The sequence below is a fragment of the Penicillium solitum genome (genome assembly GCF_028829755.1).
Source record: "Penicillium solitum strain IBT 25940 chromosome Unknown utg000008l_segment0_segment0, whole genome shotgun sequence".
NCBI lineage: Eukaryota > Fungi > Ascomycota > Eurotiomycetes > Eurotiales > Aspergillaceae > Penicillium > Penicillium solitum.
Genome location: NW_027072127.1, coordinates 4505375 through 4527894, shown reverse-complemented (window position 1 = coordinate 4527894; position 22520 = coordinate 4505375). Strand labels below are relative to the sequence as shown.

At 49.9% G+C, this 22520-nt stretch overlaps 11 protein-coding genes across 11 annotated transcripts; 5 read left to right on the top strand and 6 right to left on the bottom strand.

Moving 5' to 3' along the window:
• Window positions 1-225: 225 nt before the first annotated feature.
• Window positions 226-1196, top strand: N7455_011020 (putative transcription factor RfeG; the record flags this gene model as incomplete). The annotated part of the gene is made up of 3 exons (XM_040960043.2): window positions 226-366; window positions 441-485; window positions 558-1196. 3 exons carry the CDS (start codon window positions 226-228, stop codon window positions 1194-1196), a joined length of 825 nt encoding a protein of 274 aa, XP_040809461.1.
• A 1033-nt stretch (window positions 1197-2229) lies between these two features.
• N7455_011019 (NADH:ubiquinone oxidoreductase subunit NDUFA3) lies at window positions 2230-3068 on the bottom strand. Its single transcript, XM_040960104.2, has 2 exons — window positions 2686-3068; window positions 2230-2592 (listed from the first exon to the last, which is right to left on the bottom strand). Exons 1-2 carry the CDS (start codon window positions 2867-2869, stop codon window positions 2546-2548), a joined length of 231 nt encoding a protein of 76 aa, XP_040809478.1. The 5' UTR covers window positions 2870-3068; the 3' UTR covers window positions 2230-2545.
• Window positions 3069-3212: 144 nt separating this feature from the next.
• N7455_011018 (dolichyl-diphosphooligosaccharide-protein glycotransferase) lies at window positions 3213-4754 on the top strand (the record flags this gene model as incomplete). The annotated part of the gene is made up of 4 exons (XM_040960087.2): window positions 3213-3354; window positions 3407-3517; window positions 3574-4268; window positions 4335-4754. 4 exons carry the CDS (start codon window positions 3213-3215, stop codon window positions 4752-4754), a joined length of 1368 nt encoding a protein of 455 aa, XP_040809459.2.
• Window positions 4755-5705: 951 nt separating this feature from the next.
• On the top strand, window positions 5706-6496 carry N7455_011017 (alpha/beta hydrolase; the record flags this gene model as incomplete). The annotated part of the gene is made up of 2 exons (XM_040960049.2): window positions 5706-6113; window positions 6173-6496. The coding sequence occupies 2 exons, from the start codon at window positions 5706-5708 to the stop codon at window positions 6494-6496; spliced, it is 732 nt and encodes a 243-aa protein (XP_040809442.1).
• Window positions 6497-6633: 137 nt separating this feature from the next.
• On the bottom strand, window positions 6634-7203 carry N7455_011016 (PET191 family protein; the record flags this gene model as incomplete). Its single annotated transcript, XM_040960089.1, has 3 exons — window positions 6634-6826; window positions 6916-7057; window positions 7179-7203. The coding sequence occupies 3 exons, from the start codon at window positions 7201-7203 to the stop codon at window positions 6634-6636; spliced, it is 360 nt and encodes a 119-aa protein (XP_040809438.1).
• Window positions 7204-7415: 212 nt separating this feature from the next.
• Window positions 7416-9227, top strand: N7455_011015 (sterol esterase). Its single transcript, XM_040960055.2, has 3 exons — window positions 7416-7516; window positions 7573-7652; window positions 7705-9227. The coding sequence occupies exons 1-3, from the start codon at window positions 7482-7484 to the stop codon at window positions 9069-9071; spliced, it is 1482 nt and encodes a 493-aa protein (XP_040809505.2). The 5' UTR covers window positions 7416-7481; the 3' UTR covers window positions 9072-9227.
• A 1162-nt stretch (window positions 9228-10389) lies between these two features.
• N7455_011014 (uncharacterized protein) lies at window positions 10390-11178 on the top strand (the record flags this gene model as incomplete). Its single annotated transcript, XM_040960117.2, has 1 exon — window positions 10390-11178. The coding sequence occupies one exon, from the start codon at window positions 10390-10392 to the stop codon at window positions 11176-11178; it is 789 nt and encodes a 262-aa protein (XP_040809455.2).
• A 644-nt stretch (window positions 11179-11822) lies between these two features.
• Window positions 11823-13564, bottom strand: N7455_011013 (putative tannase; the record flags this gene model as incomplete). The annotated part of the gene is made up of 2 exons (XM_065606564.1): window positions 11823-12818; window positions 12872-13564. 2 exons carry the CDS (start codon window positions 13562-13564, stop codon window positions 11823-11825), a joined length of 1689 nt encoding a protein of 562 aa, XP_065460527.1.
• A 1336-nt stretch (window positions 13565-14900) lies between these two features.
• On the bottom strand, window positions 14901-15314 carry N7455_011012 (uncharacterized protein; the record flags this gene model as incomplete). Its single annotated transcript, XM_040960067.1, has 1 exon — window positions 14901-15314. One exon carries the CDS (start codon window positions 15312-15314, stop codon window positions 14901-14903), a length of 414 nt encoding a protein of 137 aa, XP_040809472.1.
• Window positions 15315-16507: 1193 nt separating this feature from the next.
• Window positions 16508-17445, bottom strand: N7455_011011 (uncharacterized protein; the record flags this gene model as incomplete). Its single annotated transcript, XM_040960126.2, has 3 exons — window positions 16508-16849; window positions 16947-17353; window positions 17406-17445. 3 exons carry the CDS (start codon window positions 17443-17445, stop codon window positions 16508-16510), a joined length of 789 nt encoding a protein of 262 aa, XP_040809507.2.
• Window positions 17446-18024: 579 nt separating this feature from the next.
• Window positions 18025-22515, bottom strand: N7455_011010 (putative RSC complex subunit (Sth1); the record flags this gene model as incomplete). The annotated part of the gene is made up of 4 exons (XM_065606563.1): window positions 18025-18246; window positions 18301-22010; window positions 22081-22312; window positions 22423-22515. 4 exons carry the CDS (start codon window positions 22513-22515, stop codon window positions 18025-18027), a joined length of 4257 nt encoding a protein of 1418 aa, XP_065460526.1.
• Window positions 22516-22520: the final 5 nt, after the last annotated feature.

The window sequence follows — 22520 nt, the reverse complement described above, 5'->3', positions numbered from 1 at the left end:
CCATTCAAGTCGTTGATTGTCGGCTTTGGAACCTGCTCGTCGCCTGATAGAATCTGTACATCCTACAATAAAAACGGACTCACCATCATCCTTCAACTTTCCCCAGGAATCTCTCAAACCATCTACCACACTCCGGACTTTCTCTTGGACTTCCTCTTTTCTGGCCCTTTGGATCCGAGGACTTTAAATTTTTAAACCGGATATTTTCCTTCCTTGGAATACATTATGACAGGCCGCTATGAAGGACGCCCGGAGCGTCAGAATGAATATTTCATCCCCGGCGAAGGAATCAGCCGAGAAGTTATTCAAGCAGATATTTGTCGCTACCTTGGAAATGATGCCCTCGTTAGACCTGGCAACCACAATGTTCGTCTTCCGCTCTTGGCCCGATGACTCAAAAAAAAAAAAAAGAAAAAGTCGTTTTGACTAACCATGAACAGGGCCGCCCAGGATTCTTCATCCGTGCTTATCGGAATCTCACATCTGTAAGTGACTATGGACATGTGACAGCAAGCGGGATAAGTCAAGATGACATTCTAACCACACGTCGAATACAGGAGATGATTACTGATCTGAAGGCTGACTCCGCTCGTTGGGAGGCGGACGTCTCACGCCGGGCTGACCTAGGCTACCCGCGTGGGAATTACATTCAAGACACGAATGTTTCTCATGCACCTAACACCGCTCCAGCGAACTATGCCCCTGCGCCCGTTCATGAGGTTCGCCAGTCACAGGGCCCATCCCCTACGCCCTTTACTGCAGCACCCGCTCAGTCATACATGGATCCCTACTCCCAGGGCTCCTACAGTGGATCTCAGAATGCCCCCTACACAAATCCTCCGTCATACACATCTGCCACTCACTCGCCATATGCATCAGGTACAGCTCCGTACCCTCCACCCCAGGTTTCCTACTCTGGCTCCAGCCAACCCGTCGTGACGGCTGCGGACATGCAACACCCCCAATCGTACACATATGCCCCCACGGGCTATGGTTACGACAATGGCCGAAGCAATGCTCCCCGATACCCGGGACCTGGATATGATGCCGAACAGGAGTACTCTACCGTAACTTCCGGGATGTCCTATCCTACCACTACTGCCCCGGATCCCCGGATAGGAATGGAGCCCAGGTACACTCCAGAGTATGAGCGCAGGCCACAAGCAACCAGAGACAACCCCCACCGTCGGCGGTAGACAAGAATGACCGCCCCAAGGGTTTTCCTGCATTCATGATTTCTCTCTCTCTCTCCATCCATATTGTGGTCCACTTGATGCTTTATTCCTGGAATATTTCCAAAAAATGCTCCTAGGAATAATGTTGATGTCTGTGATAATCTCCTGGACAATCTTTACGCCTTCTTTCCTCTCTCGGCCACAATTCTCAGATTCCCAATTTGTCTCCAGTCCAGGAACTCCCGACTAAGCCAGAGATGTTCTATGTTTCACATCCCATTTCAAATGGCCCAGTCAGGGGGACTTTCCACTCCCCATTGGACATGAATCCCACTTCTTTTTTTACCCTTGGACTTCCACTGGAATTGAACCCAATTGCTCTGTGGCAGGAGCTTGGACTTCCCGTGGACATCCGTCTATATTTTGATTTCTCTCATGCTTTTGTGCAACTGGCCAGCCAGGAGTATGAGTGATGTGCTTGATTGAGTTTACGAAAAGGTGGCCCGGACTTGAGCGTTTTGTTTGTTTCTCTGATCTCACGGATTCCGGGAATACTCACCCCACAATAATGCGATTTCTTCGTTGGTTTTTAACGGTGTACAGGATTTATGTGTTCTTAGCAACTTCTTCTTTTTGTTTCATTTTTTCCCTTGACAGGAGGGGAGTCATCGTGTTCTACTTTTTTTTTTTTTGCTTTGGTTTGCGAGAGCGTTTTGCTTCGATAAACTAAGGCTGGTGACCTACATGTAGATATGAGCATTTGCGGCGTTGGTCCGTCTTTTGTGATTGACGTTTTGATGTGCAAGATCGTGGATTGACTCCATGATCCTAATGAATCTCTTACTCTGCATAATTTCTTACCTTGGATGAATCAAGATCATTTCTAAATTGCTTACTTTTCTTGTCAGTGAGGCTAGCTTAGGAGTATAATGCAAATTCTGTAATTGACCAGGTGTTACAGGTAATACTGCTAGTAAATATGGCGAGCAACCTGACTCCATTGTGGGAAGCCCATGTCGCAAGAATGCAATTATGCATAACATAGCCAAGATACTTGAAACATAGAAAAGCGACTTGATGTCGATTATATGATTGCACAAAACATAGTACATACACTGTAGCGCCGGTCTCGACATTCGGCGTATGCGCAACAAATATTGGTATCAAAGCATTTTGATGGCCAGGAGAAGTTGCCCCAGAACAAGTATTTTCGATTGCCCACACTGATGCGATGAGACATGTTCATCAGTCCAGTGGCACAGCTAACTCATCTCCTGCCATCCGCTGAATTTATTCCTCCCAGGCTCGGACAATACACGAAATTCTCTCTAACTTCCGATAACTTGACATTTTCGTGGTTCGGAACCCGTTTATTCGTCATCGTAGCCCTTGGGAACAACCCGCGGACCCTGCGGAACTGTACGTAGTGAAGATTTTGGTCAGATTCAGATTACTTGGAAATAGTCTTGATGCTTATGCACCGATTTGTAGGAATTGGATGGGTTCATACTGGGATATGTGAGAGGAATGGGCTCGGGGTCGACGTCACCGAGGGCGCGGCGGATGGGGGGAATAGTGGCCAGCGAAACGGGACCCATGAAGCCGATGGCAATAGCAGCAAGGATAGCTGGCTTCTCGTGCGCAGCCCAGCGGATGTAGCGGAGGGGGGTCGACCAGAACTGAGGGGTAGACATGGCTGTAGGAAGAGGTCGTTGACGACAGGGGTTTTTTTGCGATGTAGGTGGGAGGTCAATGCCTGAGTAATAGAATAGAACTGTTCAAGCGCGCACGAATGAACAGATACACTAGTCCCACTTAGTGGTTGTTGAGTGGCAGGAGAACAAGAGAAGCAAAATTGAAGCCGGGACGAGGTGAAGTCGAAGTTCGGAGATGCGGACCCAGCGCTCTCAGGTCTTGGCACTCGCCCATTAAACACGTCGCCCTTTCTGGCTATCTATACAACTTGGATCTTCAACCATCTTCCTTTACTTACTTCTTTTTGATACCTTCCGCTCCGCTGTGCGGAATTTGTTCAAAATGAGGTGGTGTCTTGCGTTGCTTATTTGTTGCTTCTTGGCTGTGGTAAATGCGCTGAGTAGCTCCGGCAGTCGCCTGTTGGCCATTCTGGAAGACACAGAACAGAAGGACCTTTACTCCACGCTGTGGGCAGATCTAGAGGGTAATTTACTCGGCCTCCATTCAGAGATAACTTGCTAACTTTTGGATTCTAGCACGAGGATACGATGTCTCAATCGAATCTTCCAAGAGTGAACAGCTTGCCCTGTTCAAGCATGGCGAAAGAGCTTACGACCACCTTCTGATCCTCCCTCCCAAGTCCAAAGGTGGGCAACCCCGGTTGAATTGGTACAATGTCTAGTCAATTGACCCAAGAATACAGGCCTCGGCCCCTCCTTGACCCCCAAACACATCCTCGACTTCATGAACAAGGATGGCAACATCCTCCTCGCTCTTTCTGGCAAGACTGCCACCTCCAGCGCCATCAGCTCCCTTCTCCTTGAACTCGATATTCACCTCTCCACCGACCGCTCACAGGTTGTTGTCGACCACTTCAACTACGACACCATCTCGGCCGCTGAGAAGCATGACGTCCTTGTCCTCCAGCGCCCTGGACCCCTCCGTCCTGACGTTAAGGCCTTCTTTGACGGTGAAGGTGTTCTTGCCCTCCCCCGAGTTGCTCCCCAGACTCTTGGTGGTGACAGCGCACTCCTCTCTCCGATTCTCAAGGCCCCTGCCACTGCCTACAGCTACAACCCCAAGGAGGGCATCCCCGCGGCGGAGGATATCCTGGCTACCGGGTCCCAGCTGAACATCGTTTCTGCTATGCAGGCACGCAACTCTGCTCGCTTCACTGTTCTCGGATCAGTGGAGTCGTTGGAGGACAAGTGGTTCTCGGCTTCCGTCAAGACGCCCAGCGGCAAGAAGACTTCCACCGTGAACCGCGAGTTCGCTAAGCAGTTGACTGCTTGGGCTTTCAAGGAGACCGGTGTCCTGAAGGTCGACAAGGTCGAGCATCGTCTTGCCACTGAGGACGCAGAGTTGAACCCCTCAATCTACCGGATCAAGAACGAGACTGTACGTGAAACAACGATATATGATCATTTTCTTCCAAACTAACCATGAACCTTTGTTTACCTGCAGATCTACAGCATTGAGGTTTCCGAGTACGTCTACGACAAGTGGATTCCCTTCGAAGTTCCCGCCGGCGACGCTCTCCAGCTCGAGTTCACCATGCTCTCGCCTTTCCACCGCCTGAACCTCGAGCCCACCAGCCGTACCGATACCAGCACTGTGTTCAGCACGCAGTTCGTGACTCCCGATCAGCACGGTATCTTCTCCTTCCGCGTCAACTACAAGCGTCCCTTCTTCACCGCCATCGAGGAGAAACACGAGGTGACTAACCGCCACTTCGCCCACGACGAGTACCCGCGCAGCTGGGCTATTACCGGTGGCTGGGTATGGATTGCCGGTCTTTGGTCGGTGATTGGAGGATTTTTGGCTTTCGTCATTGTCTGGCTCTACTCTGCCCCTGTGGCTGATAAGCTTAAGAAGACTCAGTAGATTTATATTTATCTCTGTATGCATTGTGCTGTCTGTCCATGATTTTTCAATTTTCTTGCATGATCTTGATCTCCCGAATGAACACATTAGGTCCTAAAGATGACCAATTCTCAATGATATAATACAAGAATAGTCGGCGGCTTATGCGGCGTCTATTTTAGTAGTCTTCTCAGGTGCTCTTTTTAGATGTCCCCCTTATTGGCGGTGGAAACCGCTTAAAACGTGCAAACCAGCTTTTTCCTATATGATCTTCGATTCTCTTGTGCCCTTGGGTCAATTATACCCAGGAGAAACCCGAATAATGGCTCAGCCCGCTAACACACTTGGGTGACTTGCCCCGGGTTCGATGAACTGAAACTGAAAATGAGGAACGTAGGATTATCCGCATTGGTATTGGCTATGGATTTCCTATGAGGCGAACATACATATCATTGATTTCTATGCGAGTTTCATTTGATTTCAGGATGACATGTTTGATCTATAATCGGGAGCCTACAGCTGCCCCGCACTGCCTGTAGAGTCCGGGCTATATCAACCCCAGTAATGATGAAAACGAGACTGAAGCAGTAGATGTTCGGGAAAACAACACTCAAGGCAGTTGTCTTCGCGTAAAAGAGGGCAGGAGTCTGATAAGACGTGAATCAAATAAAGAATCCGAATCAACTGGTGAAATTTATTAGTGGGTTTCGTCTTCCTCAATTATTGAAGCCGGAGATGACTGCCGTTGGTCCCAATATCTCCACAGTGGGACATTTAGTCCATCCTAGATTGGTCTAACAATGGATACTAGCACCTCTCAGCCTGCACAAAGCAGCAGCAGTGCACCTCGCTTCTGAGTGTGGCTTGAATGATAGGGGAGAACCAGGAATTAGCCTCGATTCATATATGTTCTGTTCGTTCGAACGGTTTCCCTCCTGTATATACGCAGTAACGCAATTTAATCTCTTAGAAATGGATAAACCAACTTTCGTCTTCTCGCTCGGTGCTTGGGTCACTCCCGTCGTTTTCGATGCTGTGCGTGGCCGTCTGGATACCCTCGGTTATCCTTCCGAGTGCCCTGCGCACCCCTCTATCGGCGCTGAGCCCCCTTCCCTCACATTGGAAGACGATGTTGCCTCTCTGCGTAGAGTATTGACGACTCTAGCAGATGAGGGAAAGGACATTGTTCTCGTGGCACACTCCTACGGGGGTGTCGTAGCCTCCACAGCTAGCGAGGGGCTGGTGAAACATGTTCGCGCAGAGAGCGGGAAGCTTGGAGGTATTGTGAAGGTGGTCTATCTGGCTGCCTTTGCGCTAGACAAAAGGCAGAGCTTGCTGGGAATGCTGGGAGGTGTTTATTTGCCCTGGATGAAGGTCGAGGTTGGTCCATCCAGCATCATATGACCGGTATCATTGAGATCTAGCTGACCAAGACAAAGGGTGACTACGTTCACGCAGACGGTACCGGCAACGTTGGCTGGCAGGACCTGACCTTGGAGCAGCAAGAAAAATGGAATCAGACGACAATGCACACCTCGCGTGCGGTCTTCTCAGGTGAAACCACATATGAGCCGTGGCGCGATATCCCCTGCTCCTACATCATCTGCGAGCAGGATCAGGCCCTACTGCCAGCTATCCAGGAGTTCTTTGCCTCGAAAATGGGCGGGCCTGAAACTACCCACCGCCTGCCGAGCTCGCATTCGCCGTTCTTGAGTATGCCCGATCGCCTGGTAGTTGTTCTGGAAGAGATAGTGAAAGTGTAATATGTATAATCAGATTGGGGTATGAAGAATCCCAGTCGATCTTGAGAGAAGTGAGTATCAGAGAAGAAATGTATGTTTTAAGCGTAACCGAACTCCGGGCCATGCCAGCATGTAAACAGCGAATCCAAATACCCTTTTTACAGGCCGCGAGTCTTCTCTGGATCCATCTGCACTTCGTTTCCGCTGATTTCCTTAACCGACTGGTACGCGGGTTGTCCAGCATATAGCTGTCCCCCAGACGAGTTACCGGGCTTCCCGCCATCCATCTCCTTGGATACTGAGATGGGTTGATTGCCACGGAAGCGCTTGCGCATATCGATCATACCACGCCTGTGCCGGGAGAAATTCCAATAATTAGCGAGGGTGTTCCTTTTGTCCATAATGGTCGACCTAGACTTCAAGCTCGGTTCCCGACTCACTTGCACTCGCTGAATCCTTTCCGCAACTGCTGACATTTCGTGGGTAACTCCTCGGCGAGAGGAGAGCTGAGACATTCACGGGGCGTATGACGTTGGACCATGATGCAGTCCGACTCCTGGAGGCATTGAGCCAGAGCCTCCCCTAGATAAGCAGTTTGTGGTCAGTTTGCGTTATGGCAACGGAGGGTTGCGGTAGAAGGTCCAGCTGGGTCAGGAACCTGACCCTCCCTTAAACGGCTGTGCAACTCGGGGGTGTAACGTACGGATATCATTGCATGAACTGGGCATGTTGACGCGACCTTGTGGACAAATGCGCAACCACAAGCAGCAACAGAGCAAAAGAACGAGGCCGTGGGACCACGGCAAATTCAGGCTGTCAGTAATCTCGACGCTGATTGGTGGATGCGGAGAATCCCCGGATGAGATAAGCATCACTATCACATGTTGGTAATGACGTCGGGGGACTTTCATCGGCTTGTTTTTGCTTTTGAACGTCTGCAGCATCTCTGTATCTTGCATAAATCTTCAATTGTACCTGCACATATGCATAGCAATTGTTGCTCATTATGACGCGAGTTCCGTTCCTCGGGAGACTGTTCTGGTAAGGAGCTCCAAGCTTCAGGCAAACAACATAGCAACTGACCTTCACGTCTCTAGGTATGAGTACCTAGCTCTCTTCGGGTCTTTAATTCTTGTTCTACTTGAGACAATCATTCACTTGATTACTTGGTGCCTTCGTCAGTGAAAATCACCGAACAATGGATAATACCAATACTAACCCCTAACCAGCAAGCCCTATCATCAAGTTTTGTTATGGCCAATCCAAGGCACTTTTCAACCTTTTGATCCCTAATGAATCCCGCCCAAAGCGCACTAAAGAGGAGATATTTGCCAGATCTGTTGCAGACGCGTCCGATTTCACCGAGATATGTGCCCTATTCGGGTATCAAGCCGAGGAGCACATTGTACAAACGAGCGATGGTTACCTTCTTGGACTTCACCGGCTGGCATATAGAAAAGGAGAAGAAAACATGAACGTGAATCAGGGGCCCAACGGGCTTCGGAAAAAGGTCGTCTACCTCCACCATGGCCTGCTCATGTCAAGTGAGGTGTGGGTAGCCTTAACAGACGAGCAGCGGTGCCTGCCCTTCCAGCTGGTGGAAAGGGGATACGATGTATGGCTGGGAAACAACCGTGGAAATAAATACTCCAAGAAGTCGATCCGATTCTCGCCTGGTTCCAATGAATTTTGGGATTTCTCTATCGACCAGTTCGCCTTCTCCGATATCCCCAACAGCATCGAGTACATCCTAGAGGTAACAGAGCAACCGTCGTTGTCTTATATTGGATTCTCCCAGGGGACAGCGCAGGCATTCGCTACACTCGCTATTCATCCATTGCTCAACCAGAAGATTGATGTGTTTGTGGCACTTGCACCGGCCATGGCTCCTTCGGGTCTTCGCAACCGCATTGTTGATTCCCTGATGAAGGCCTCCCCGGACTTTTTGTTCCTGTTGTTTGGTCGACGCAGCATCCTCTCGTCGACGACCATGTGGCAAACAATACTCTACCCGCCAATCTTCGTACGCATCATCGACGCAGCCCTGCGAGCCCTCTTCAACTGGAAGTGTCGCAACATCAAACAAACACAAAAGCTTGCTGCCTATTTGCATCTCTATTCCTTCACCAGCACCAAGTCTGTCGTGCATTGGTTCCAAATTATCCGGAATAAGAACTTCCAGTTCTACGATGATGAACTCTATGCCCCCTTCAGCGTAGCTGCCAGTGAGCGCTTTTACAAACCGGTCAAATACCCTACTCGCAACATCAAGACTCCCATTGTCCTCCTGTATGGCGACAGTGACAGTCTCGTTGATATCGGAGTGATGCTGAAAGGGTTGCCACATGACACTGTCGCCCGGGCGATTCCCACCTACGAGCATCTAGACTTTTTGTGGGCCTCCGACGTTGACCGCCAAGTCTTCGGTTATGTGTTTAATGCGCTGGAGACTTATAGCCGGGGTGACCCGTTGGCTGCCAGCGGTACAGGGTCTGAGAAACTCGGATTTTTAACCGACGGTCGTGTTTCCAATACATCGGCTGCCCGAAAAACCCACGTCTTCCCCAATGATGTCGCTTACGGGGCCACTCCCTGAACGTTACTATGTGTATCTTTACATGTACAACATACAAGATGCAAATTTTCCTGTGGACTCTTGAGCGGGGTTATGGCTTGGCGGGTCAATCGCCACATCCGTCCACGGGTGTATTGAGGGGATTATAGGGTATACACATACATTTTTATGGTACCGATTCATGAAAAGATGTGTCTAGTGTGTACGGATTGCCACCTATCAGGGCTAGGCACGATGGATGCCGGCAGAGTTTTCTTAGAACCCGTTGTCGAAGTTAATCCACCGAAATGGCGTTAAGAGGGGGAAAGTCCCGGAGAGGTCTGTGCCTGATTTATGGAGGTACCTACGTACTACAACTCCGTAGAGTACCTGACTAGAGAAGCATAATCAAACTATGTTATAAGTGACCCAAATCTCGTATCCACAGTCTAGACATGCTGGGCACCCACACAAAGTATGGCACTAGGGCAAAAGTGATAATCTATCCTCCTTCCCAACTTGTTTCGGCCTAAGGGATAAGCTTTGATTAAATCGAATTAAGTCGATCTTGCTGGGGAACTCGAGGAGATCTTTTATATTGATCTTATAATGTCAAAAAGGCACAAAAGATGATATTCAGGGGCATGGTGCGGGATGTCAAACAGGTGGCGTAATCCCATAAGCCCAATTAAAAAATAAAGAAAAAGAACCAAAGCGCAATTGAAAAGTTTTTGTCCGAGTTCTCTGTGGGTTATGATTCGATCTAGACCGGGCGCCTATCTCCACAATCGAAACTAGCGTTGGCGAACAAGTCACAACGAACAGCGAAGAACTGAAAAAAACCGAAACCAAAATACTGAAAAACAAAAAAACTTAAATGCGTGGTTCAGGAACGACGCCACCCATGGAATCTCGTTGACAAGTTCCATTTGGATTGGTCGGACCAGATCTCTGTTCCTGACCCTAACGGTAGTTACCAATGGGATTATTAGGATTGACCCCGTCTAAGTCAGGCACCGACCACATGGATACACATGGTCAACCCAATTTTATGGTTCAATGGGTTCGACGGCCTATCAAACGCCTTCCACACCAGAATCTGACACGCCCAATGCCCTATGCCTACGTACTCCACTCCAAAGAATAAAATGGCGCTATACCCTCCTCCTTCTCCTCTTTCTTTCTCTCCTTTGACATCACGATCCTTCGAATCACACTCATTTAGATTCATACCTTGGGGCAGAGCCTCATACCAACACTCTCTTTAACAGTCTGTAGATCAGACTAAAGTCTCTCTTTCAAAGGAAATCACTGTCATCCACACACTTTCCCTTCAATACCGGATTTCAATTCAGCCAATATGCGCTTCAACGTTATCGGCCTCTCGGCCCTTCTGGCAATGACTGCCTCCGCCCGCCCCGTCGCCGTTCCCGACGTTCAATACGTCGAGCAGACCGTCTGGGAGACCGTCTATGAGACTGTCTACCAGCCCGCCGCTACGATCAGTGCACCTACCAACCTCGTCGAGGCGGTCGCCGTTCCTTCCACCACCTCCTCTGTCATTTCCTCGACCTGGGCCCCCGTTGTCCCTAGCTCGACCATCGTCCCGACTCTGAGCGTCCCCACCGTCCTGCCAACCACCACCAGCGCTCACTCAAGCTTCTCCAGCGCCGCGTCCAGCACCACTGTCGCCCCTTCCAGCACCAGCAGTAGCGCCACCGCCACCGGCAGCGGTGTCTCCATCGTCAACAACCTCTCCGATACCGTCTACCTGTGGGTCGTGACCGAGACCGCGGGTGAAATGCAGACCCTCGCATCCGGCGAGACCTTCCACGACACCTGGCTCACCAACTCCAACGGCGGCGGTATCTCCATCAAGATGTCCACCACCGAGATCTGCGACGACGTTCTCCAGTTCGAGTACACCCAGTCTGGTGACATCCTCTTCTGGGATATGTCTTCCATCAACCTGCTCAAGACCTCTGCCTTCGTCTCCGCCGGATTCGCCGTCACTATCAGCGACGAGTCCTGCCCCACCTCCACCTGTGCTCCTGGTGATGCCGACTGCGTCCAGTCCTACCAGCAACCCGATGATGTCAATACCTTGGCTTGCGGTCTCGATGCCGCTTACACTCTGACTATCGGTTAGAGTGTTGCTTGGGTCTTGGTTCTAGGTGTTTAGTTGGATATACCTTTTGGTTATGGGGGGGGGGGAGTTTTCACGCTGAACAAATTGCAAAGTACAAATTACGAAGCACAAATTCAGATTTCTTTTTAGATACCGCTTTTTTTTATAGATTTAGAACGAAAATTAGAAAATTCTCAAAACTTATTCGGGGTACACAAGTTGAGCATTTTGTAGACTAACCTTACCACGTGCCTTTGAGGGCCCAATTTAATACATTCACATGTCATCACATGCGAGAAATTATTAGACCTACAATGTTGTACAAGAAATGAGGCCAAACAACAATTCATCCAAGATCCTTGACCCCCAACTGAGGGGCAATCGGCCCCCCGAACATGCACATGCTTGCTACACAGGTAGTATCCAACACTTTTCAAAGTGACCAAGGCCACATTAACCTTGTAAGATAAAGCATACGATAGACATGGGTATTAAACAAAAATTCAATTAGAGTAAAATCCCAACATGGTCACAAATCCAGACCCCTTTAGGGCTGAACTAGGGCTGACCAGCAATCTAATCTCCAGTCTTCAATCCAAAAATAACTCAAGCGAGAGATATCCTTGGCATGATCAAAGCGACTGTGTATGTACATGAAATACAATCTAGTACACAGGCACCTTGAAAGCAGGGAAAGAGTAAGTCCAGCTCTCAATGGAAGCTCTATCATCAACACACTGGAAGGTGCTGTTACTCTTCCAGAGCGGACGAGTAGGCCACTGGCAAAGCATCTGCGTCTCACCCTTATAAGTACCAGACGAGACAGTCGCATTCAAACGAGAAGGCTTGATATCATTCTCAACCCAGTTAATCATAGTCTGCATATTATCTTCCGGGAACGGGCCAGGCTGGAGGGTATTCGTGCCGCAGTGCGCAGCACCGGGGATGAGGTAGAACTGGTACCAATCGGCGAGTTCCTTGAGACTCTCCTGCGAAGACAGATGCGGGTACATGATCGAGCGGACGGATTGCCAGTAATGCACCGAAGACGCAGCGGGGACACTGGGGTCTGATTCACCGTGGTAGTGCAGCAGCTTTCCGCCGGAGGATTGGAATGGGGTCAGGTCAGGCAGGGTGGTTTGCAGACTGTCCATGTAGCGGACCATTCCGGTGTTCATCCAATCGACGAGGGTGTCGTAGGTGACGTTGTTAAGGTCAGAGAGGTTGGAGAGATCGAGGAGCTGGATGAACTTGGTCACCCACTCGCCGCCCGTCGAGGGGATGCTGAGCTCCCACTTGCTGGTCTCGTTGTTCCATGTCGTGTCACCGTCGCTGAGGCTAGAGCCGATTTGCCAGGATAGGTAGGCGCGCTCGCCCTTCGAGTTGTGGAGGCCGTCGTAGATGGTTTGCGCGACCTTCACGCCCTCGGCGGTAACCTTTCCGCTCTGTTCGGGGGTGGTGGAGGTGCTGGAGCCGTCGGCACGCTTGCTGAAGCCGAAACCTAGGGAGGTGCTAGTTTCTGCTGCACAGTAGTATTTCTCGCCGATGATGGAGCTCAGGTTGAAGTTGATCTTGCAAAGGTCGCTGCGGGAGATGACACCGTCGGTTCGGCCGTCGAGGGGATCACAGGCGGCGATGGTGGCGTTAACAATCTTAGCCAGCTCGCAGGGGGGGGGTAGTAGTCAAGGGTTTGTTCGGCGGTAGCTGGGAAAACGTGGTGGACTTGCTGTTGGCCGAAACGGAAGGCTGGGGCTCCGGTGATCGCTCCGTCGTACTCCTCTCCGTAGCGCTGGATTTGGCTCATACCCTCACGGCCACCGTCAGAGCAGCCTTCGTAGTAGGTGTAGACCTTGGCGGAGGAAGACATTCCGTAGAAGCCCTTGGTAAGAACCTTTCCGATCTTGGTCATTTCGCCTAGAGCTTGGTATCCGAACATGTAGGTTGCATCCCAGTTGATGGTTCCGTTGCCGTAGAGGACCACGTCGTCGTAACCGTTGTTGAAGGCATCATAGCCTGCGCTGGTGGCACCACTGACAGCACCGTACTCGAGACCACCGGTTGCGTCGCTGGACAGAGAGAAGCCACCACCACCGGCGACATAGAAGCGCTTCTTGAAGTCAGAAGGCTTAGGGAAGGCATACTTAATAACGACAGAGTCTCCCTTGCCAGTGTGCTCGTAGGTCACGGTCACATTGCAGTAGGTGTAGGTCTCGGTGCTCCCCATGCCAGCGCTGGCATTGTAGACAGCACTGGCAGTCACGGCGGAGGGGATCATGCTGATACCCAGCAGAGTGCCATTGGAAGGCAAGGCAGACCGCACATTTGAGACGGTACAGACATCAGCAAGCGAAGCCGCGCTTGCCGATGCTGCCAGGGCTACAACAGATGCGCCCCGGGAGAGACGCATGTTGAAGTATAATAGATAAATATAAAATGGAACGAATGAGTGTCAAGAAGAGAATATAACGAGTGTGAAGACCTAGAGGATTGATAGGAACGGTAGAGGTAAGGCTGTACTTATAATATCTTTAGGTAGTACTTCATATTTTCAGGGCTCCAGTTTCTGGCAACTAAAGTGCAGATCATGCGTTATCCCGCTGCGTTGCCTGCAATCAAACCATGAAACCACACCTGGAACTGGGGATCACACTGTCGGCGTGGATACTTTGTCGTCGTCATCCAACGCCTATTGCAAGGCACAGTTCAGAACGGTGAATGGAAACGGGTCCTTCTGCGTAGCCTAACGTGTATTTAGTTCATATTTAGTTCAATTCAACCTTCCAAATTAAGGGTTACGGAGTAAATCATTTCCTCAGGGAGACTGGTTGACCAATAATGGGCCAGGAGGTCTCTAGCTTATTCTAAGTTTGATATGGCCGGGTAAAGTTTACTCCCTTATCCATGGTCCGGCGATCGGTCATTCCCAGATACGTACGCGTGCCAGGAAGTTTCAGCCTCATGGCGGATAAACTTCGGCGATAGAGCTATGGTTGACTTGCTGAATATGAATACTCGGTCAAGAAAGGCTAGACTGCAACATTGTCCGCTTCAATCTTTTTCCGCTACCTTGGTTTTGCCACTTATTCGAAACATTAACATCCAGCCCATTTTATTTAGTGGCCCTTTCATAATGCGCGGACTGTGTTGAATATCTGCTCATCTTCCTCCCGTCGGTCAATCATCGGGGCAGTCCAGCACACCGAATACTCCGTCGAAACAAGATATAGGAGTTACATTCATAACCACGCTACTATCTGAGTTAAGGGGATAAGGCTTTGTAGTGACCCCCCATGAAATCACACCCAAGTCACCGGATGTTATCAGATCAAGAATTCGCAAAGGAAAGTGCCCACTATCAATGTGGGTTATTTCGGGAAACTATGTATATGGCTCCATAAATGAAACTATGTATCTTGGATCAACCTAGTGCTTGGCAATTATGAGAAATGAAAGTATAGCTCTTCAGGATTTGAAAGAATGAGAATACCAGAAGAACAAACTTGCATTTTCGCACGTATAGACATAAATACCATAAGCTGTTATTTCAATCGACCTTAACTACCATGTTTCCATGTCCCTCGTTATTCTCCATCAAACGGTGAGCGTGTTGGATCTCCTCAAAACCGAAGACTTTCCAAGGATCCGCATTAAATTTCTTTCGCGCCACCATAGCTACTATCTCCGGAAGAGGAACATCCGACAGAGGAAACTCAGGGGTTCCAAAAACAAAGCTCCCGAAGAAGCTAAAGTGGACACCACTCGCCATCTGCAGAAGCAGGATTGAAGTCCGGAATGGGCGCAAGTCCACCCAAGAACCCAGCCAGACAGACCCGTCCTCCCCTGCGCACCATCTTAAGTGAATCAACCACAGTGCTGTTACCGTCAATGGTACGTCCAAGGCCGCCCATGAGACTTGCGACAGGAGTTCCTTCTCTAAATTCTCCTCCTGGACAGCTGGATACTGTGCCCACACACTCGATACCGCTGATTGGCATCCATTCGGCCCATTCTCCCTTTCGCATGTGAATTTCAGCATGATTGATACCAAAGGCTTTGATCTGCATTACGACCTCTCCTTGCTTTGGCTCTGGGGTGGGCACATCTTTGATGACTAGGGACTCGGGTCCGCCAAATTTTTCGATGACAATTGCTTTCATGGTGGATTATGGCAGACACTTGATAAATCTAAAGAATTGGAATTGGCATCCTGTGATAGATAAGGGTTGATTCTAGGTGCTCCAAGATAGAATCAGTATGACGTTATTGTTTGTTCGCGTGGGTATCGACAACCCTTGTGCCTCTATGTTTATGATTAGCAATAAGCACATTCCCCTCCATAGATGTTGCCAGAAGTCCAACTTATACAACTATCAATCATACCCGTACCACCCTCCTCACATCAAAGTCCCCCTATTCAGTTTTCCAAGGAAGCACATATCCCCGCTGATTACTCACAACCCTAATCCCCTTCTCTTTAAACTCAGTCGTATAATGCGTATGCCCAAATACCCAAACCCTAACTCCATCCCAAGACTGCGCCAAAAGATCCGTTCCAAAAACACAACTCCACGAATTCTTAGCGTGCTGCGGACTCGAAGTGTGCTGCAGGGATGGTGCATGATGCGTCACCACCAGGATAGACCGCTTTTCCTGGGAAGTCTCCCGAAGAGTTTGGATCTCACCCCTCAACCAAGTCAAGTCGGACTCGTGAGCTTTATTGTGTTGTTCCACGGACCACTCTTTGATCTTTTGGAAATCGGAGATTTTGGAATGGACTATATCGGCTGATTCTTGGGGGATTTGGGACCAAAGTGTGCAGCCTCGGATTGTCACGCCGGAGTCCGGGATGTCGTATCGTCGTTGGTGGAGTATTACAAGTCGGTTATTCATACAAGGTTCTTTTTCGAGTTGTTTTGCTTTTTCGAGGCCTGAATTGAAGGTTGTTTCGTAGAATTCGTCGTTTCCAAGGACCAAGAACACGATCTCGAATTTTGTTGTTTGATTTTGTAGGAAGTCGCGGTAGTTGTTGTAATCTTCCAGGCGGCCGATGTCGCCTGCTAGGATGAGATATTTGGAGCAGACAGGGATGTCAAAGGAGTATTGTTGATTGATTTCCAGATGTATGTCAGATAGAACCTGGAATGAGCTAGAGAAGGGTCTTTTGAAAAGGGACCGAATCGTCTGTAGTGCCATGTTGAGCAATAATAAGATGAAACCCCAACTAACTCAAGTAGATACATACACTAACATTCGTGGCTATCGGGAGATCAGAAACAAAGCTCAGGCCGATCATGTAATATCCTAGCTATATGTATTCAAGAGATTAGATCAGTCCCATTCCCAATCCCATCTACGCCATATAAGCACCACCAGAGACCTGCCAAGTCTGCCCAGTCAACCACTGTGAATCAGGACTAGCAATCAAACCCGCAACCCCAGCAACATCCTCAACCTCCCCAGGCCGACCCAACGGAGACCACTTGCTCAAAGCCTCATCGATCTGCTGAGGACTCATCTTATCACCACCGGGGATATACTTAGCCGACATCTCAGTATACATATCAGTCTTAACACCGCCAGCAGCAATGCAATTGACCGTGATGTTTCGCGGACCGAAATCCATTGCAAGACACTTGGTCATACCCTGTACAGCGGCTTTAGAGGCAGCATAGACAGCATGACGAGGGACGCCCTGAATCGTATCAAAAGTTGTCAGTTCCGGTGTAGAAATACAACCCAACAAACCACTCCACCCCCCAGAGCTGAGGTTGAAGTCCATATCCTCTCACCTTCACAGCCGAAATTGACGAAGTCAACATAACACGCCCATAATCCTCCATGAAACGATAAGCCTGTTGAGCAACGAAATATTGTCCCTTGACATTAACCGCAAAGATGGCATCGATATCGCTACCCTTGACCTCGGAGAGGTCTCCGAAATGCTCAATGCCCGAGTTACTGACTGCGATGTCGAGACGGCCGAAATCACGATGCACAGTCTCGAACATTGTTTTCACCTCTTCTTCCTGTGAGACGTCGGCTTTGATGGCGAGGGCGCGCACGCCTAGGGCTCGGATCTGCTCGACGACGGACTCGGCTGCTGTGGCATTGGAGACATAGTTTATGGCTACGTCTGCTCCACGGTGGGCGAATTTGAGGGCTATGGCGGCGCCGATGCCACGGCTGGAGCCTGTGACTGTTGCTTTCTATTAGTGTGTTGGCTTGGAACGGTGGTGTGTGAACTTTACTTATTGCAACTTTGCCAGTTAGTTCTTTGTTTGTAGACATGGTTGTATGTTGTAGGGTGAGGACTAGGTGGGGAAGTGGTCTCTACATACCAACAGGGAGTGCTGTCTCTTATACCTTGCCTTGTTCTATCATCTCAAAGATCGGTGAGCATCTGCATGCATATTGGGGGTCCACGCGTACAAACCGAATTTGAATTTTTGAAAACAGATTCTTCGAATTGTAAAAGTGTTGGGATAGATAATTTTTTCACAAAGTACAGGGTTCAGATCGAGTCGAATTGTTCCTAACTTGCAGGTACATACTCATCAAATACAGGGGTGGTCTTTGCACAAAACGAATCTTGTCGCAGTCAAGACAACGCACCCAGGGAAATCAATCGCTTGGAACAATACAGCGCCATCTTCCCGAAGTCCATCCACGATTTCAAAAACAAAACATTCACGGGAAAAAAACGCCGTTCCTAGATGGCACAGAAGTGGGAGGGAGAAAAAAAAAACCCCTATTTTCGGATTACACATGACAAGAAGAAAGCACGAGCAACATGAAAAGAAGTTGCAGGCGCAATATGAAGCGTGGGGTGCTTTAATTAGGTTATCAGGCCCCACAATGTTGAACAATTCACTCTCCCATGCCGTACTCAGCGCCATTTGAAGCGCTGGGGCTATCCCGGTTGGGATTGTTGAAAGTGAGTTTTAGCTTCGGCTGACCTGGCGTGCCAGCAGTAAGCGGAGTGTCGGCGCCCGAGGCAAACTCGGTCGAGCCATCACCGCCGTGATCTTCAAAGTTGGCAAGCTCAGGGTGGTCCTCGGTCAGTCGTCGCAATTCCACCACGCATTTGGTCTGTTGTTATCATTAGTATATAAGAATTAATAGTCAATAAGAATTCAAACTTACCTCGATGTCATTGGCATCCTGGAATAGCACACTACCATCCTCGTTGTAAGTGCGGGCATTCTGGCAAAGCAAGTGGATGTCGTTGCGGAATTCTCGCAGACTCTGGTAATCGGCCCGCTTGACCTTCTTCTGAATCGCATCCATGGCAATGGGATTTTGAATGATCATGTAGTAATCGGGATAGTAAGAACGTGGTGGGGGCTTCATGAATGGCTCGATGATCGAACGGACCATGGGGCCCTCTTCACTATCAGAGCCCTCCGGTTGCACTTCAGCCTCCATGTCCATCAATGACTGGATCACGGTGTCGAGAATGCGAGTCAAGTTGGCACGGTCAGTGGGGTTGAGAGTATCCGGAACCTTGGGCTGGCGGCCTCTCTTGCGCTTAGGCTGTGGGGTTTCTTCCACAACTTCCTCGGCCTTGCGCTTGGGGGGAGGACCCCGGCGGCGCTTCTGCTTTTGAGGAGTCTCGTCATCATCAATAATCGATGGCTCAGGCTCGGGTGAAGATTCATCTCCATCACGTCCAGTCTTGTTAGACTTGCGACGCTCAACGCGAGCTTCCTTGCGTGCGATCGCTTCTTCGATGGTGTCGTCATCGGCGTCCACTGCCATCAACCACTGCTCTTCGGTAAGACCATCATCGTACTTGGTCACCTTACGCTCACGAGCACCACGGCCAGTGACCTCGATCTCGACTTCTTCGGTGACAGGGTTATCCTCCTGCATGTAAATTTCGGGCAATTCTTGTTCGGACATCAGTCGAGGGTAGCGGTGGCCAGGACCATATTGGTCGTTGGCGATTCGCTGCCTGTCCATCTCCTGGAAGATGGGGATTTCTTCTTCGGATCGTGCCATAATTTCGTTGAGTTCGTCATCATCCATTTCGTCGTGATCACCGATCTGTTCCGCAGCCTCGGCCGTGTCCAGGAGAGTTCGGAGAAGTGCATCTCGCTCTTCATTAGTGGACTTGTTATCGAACTTTCCGGCCTGGATAACCTTGCCATCCATGTCCAACTTGAACTGTGCACGCTCGAGAATCTTCTCTTCGACCGAGTTGGAACTGATCAGCCGCAAAATGCGGACCTCGTTCTTCTGACCAATACGATGGGCACGATCCTGGGCTTGCAAATCCTGGTGAGGATTCCAATCCGAATCATAGATAATAACGGTGTCTGCAGTCTGCAAGTTGAGACCAAGACCACCTGCACGGGTGGAAAGCAGGAAGCAGAAGTATTCAGACCCAGGAGCGTTGAACTGCTTCAGAAGGTCCGATCGGTCGTCAGACTTGGTGGATCCATCCAGACGGAGGTACTTCATCCCGCGAAGGCGAAGGAAATCCTCCATGATGTTCATGATCTGGGTCATCTGGAAGAACATCAAGACTCTGTGGCCCGTAGCACGGAACTTGGGAAGAACACGATCAAGCAGCTCAAACTTTCCAGCCGTACGCCAAAGGAGATCGTTGGACATGCGAGTGGGGTTCATCTGGTCTTCAACAGGCTCAAAGACAAAAGGATGGTTGCAGAGCTTTCGCAACTGCATAAGCATGTTGCTGAGACCACGCATTCCAGTCTTGCCGCCCTTGCCATCAGTGACAGCCATCTTGTTGTGGGTAACAAGTTGCTTGTACAACTTGGCCTGCAAGGCAGAGAATCGGCACTTGATGACACGCTCCTGCTTGTCAGGCAAATCTTTTTCGACATCCTTCTTCAAACGTCTGAGAAGGAATGGCCGAAGAACTTTATGGAGACGACGAATAACGAGAAGTTGCTCTTCTTCGCTCAGATCCATACGGTCCTGGCCACCGGTATTTGCGAAAGGTGTGTTGAACCATTCGTCAAAGGACTTGACGGACTTGAAAATGTTGGGAAGGACGAAGTTGAGAAGAGCCCATAGTTCGGGTAAGTTGTTTTGCAGGGGAGTACCGGTCAAAATGATACGGTATCGACTGGTGTAGTAGGTGGAAAGAGTGCTGCTAAGCTTGGACTGGGTGTTCTTCATGCGGTGACCTTCGTCGACAATCATGTGTGTCCACTTGATCTTGCTGAGAACCGGACGGTCCTTGATGATGTACTCGTAGGTGGTAAGAAGAACCTGGAAGTTGCCCCAGCGGATCTGCTGCTGTTGCTGCTTTCGCGCATTAGGCGGGCCCTTGTAGACTACCTTGCTCACACTGGGCGCCCACTTATCGAACTCGTTGTTCCAATTAGTGAGCGTGGACAGTGGAACAATGACCAAGAAAGGTCCATTGTTCTTCTTCTTTTCAATGATGTGGGTAATCAAACTGATGGTCTGGATGGTTTTTCCAAGACCCATCTCGTCAGCCAAAATACCGTTCAGGTTATTGTTGTACAGTGAAATCATCCACTGCAGGCCCTTGATCTGATACTCCTTGAGAGTACCTCCCACGAGCATTTCAGGCTGGGTGGTGACTTCTTCGTTGATGCGATGAGCGACAGCGTAGTAGTCGACCTTCTTCTTTCCAGTGGCGGTGTTACTGTCTTCCTCGTTTTCGCTATCAGCGATCTCCTGGTCAGATTCGTCGTCGTAATCATGCGCCTCGCCATAACGATTCGCCAGGTTGCGCTGTTGTTCCTTGACGGATGCGGCAAGCTGCTTAAGGAAATTGTCGGTCTGCTTGAGCAGATGAGAGATACGCGAATCCTTGGCCTGTCCCAAAAGTTTCAGGTATGTCTCCTCATCGTTGGCCTTCAAAGCCTGCAGACGTTGCTTGGCGGTTCGCTCCACGCGCCTCTGCTCTTCGCGTTCCATGTGCTGGTGGTGTGAAATCATCATGCGACCCAGCTTCTGCGAGCGCGTACGTTGCTGGACAGAAGCATTGGCGAGATCGGCGCTATGGTTGAGAATGGCCTGCAGCTGATCGTACTGCTTCTTCTTCTCTCGAGATTCGCGAGCATCACGTTGTTGCTTCTCAAGCTTCTCGGTGATACGAGCCTCACGGAGTGACTGCTTCTTCATGCGACGGTGACTTGAGCGATTTGCTGTCATTCCCAGGTTACTGTAGTGGAACATCTCGCTCTGGAGCTGCTTGCGATATTGTCGCTGTTTGGGTAAAAGATTAAGTGATTTATACTCAATCAGGGCCTTGAGCTTGAGGGAGTCGTCATAAGTTGGTGCGTCAGTCTTGCTGGTATCCCATACACCGAGGTTGGCGGGAAGTTGGGCAAGCTCTGCTTTGCGGGCGGTGATTTTATTATACAGTACGATCTCACGATCCTCGCGCATCTGCTCCAAGTCGATGCCAGGTGGCAAGAGAGCGGGAATGCGCACACGGTTCGCGCGGTTGGCGTGATCAGTGTAGCTGATAGTCTTGGACAACGAGTCGTATGGAGACTGGAAGTTGTCATACCACTCCCTGGTCATGACTTCGGCATCTGAGCTTTCTGAGGGCTGGGTAGCAGCGCTGTCATTGGCAGCTTCAATGACCTTTTCAGCTGCGGTAACATTGTCTGTGGGGGTAGGTGGTTGCGACTTCCTCTGGTTTTGGAAAAGCTGTTCTTGGACACGCGGGGGGATGGCGAGATTCTTGGATAGCATCTTGAAAGCCAAGATTTGGTTTCGAAGAGTAGCCAATTGCTCTGGTGAAAAGCTACCGCTGCCAACCGTCGCAGTCTTCTGGTTCAGAGCAACTGCCGATGCATTGATGGCAGCAGGTGCGGCAGTCGAGGAAGCCGAGGGTGTGCGACCTGTGAGATCTTGGGTCAGCCCTGTAGAAGACCTTGGGAGGGAACCAGGAGAGTCAAGGACAAAGCTTACCATGAGAGCCATTGGCAGCATCAGGAGTAGCGCCATTCATCTGTTGCTGTTGGCGCTGCTGCTGGGCCTGCTGTTGTGCCTGCTGCTGAGCCTGCTGCTGAGCCTGCTGCTGAGCCATGCGTTGTTGTTTTTGAAAAGCCTGTTGCCGTTGAATGGCAGCAAGTAGGTTGTGGGCCTTGAGGAACTCCGGGTCATCAGGGCGAACACCTTGTTCTTGCATCTGCTTGTATTTCTGCGACAAAGTTAGAGACGACGGCAAAGGTGACCAAGACATAAGGCGCGTTAAGGGATTGAATAATTGATAGTTAGGCAAGTTGTGCTGTTATAATGCGACAAACTTACCTGGAGTATCTCTTGGACATTTTGCTGCGTGAGGTTAGCTGGCAAACTCACGTTGCCAGGCGCCATGTTGGGCGCTGGGTGTAAGGAAGCCATTGTGA

Coding starts and splice junctions, on each gene's coding strand:
- N7455_011019 (XM_040960104.2), bottom strand. CDS start 2,869: ATGTCTACCCCTCAGTTCTGGTCGACCCCCCTCCGCTACATCCGCTGG. Junction 2,593..2,685: donor CATTCCTCTCACATATCCCA/GTATGAACCCAT, acceptor CACTACGTACAG/TTCCGCAGGGTCCGCGGGTT.
- N7455_011015 (XM_040960055.2), top strand. CDS start 7,482: ATGACGCGAGTTCCGTTCCTCGGGAGACTGTTCTG. Junction 7,517..7,572: donor TTCCTCGGGAGACTGTTCTG/GTAAGGAGCTCC, acceptor TCACGTCTCTAG/GTATGAGTACCTAGCTCTCT. Junction 7,653..7,704: donor CTTGATTACTTGGTGCCTTC/GTCAGTGAAAAT, acceptor ACCCCTAACCAG/CAAGCCCTATCATCAAGTTT.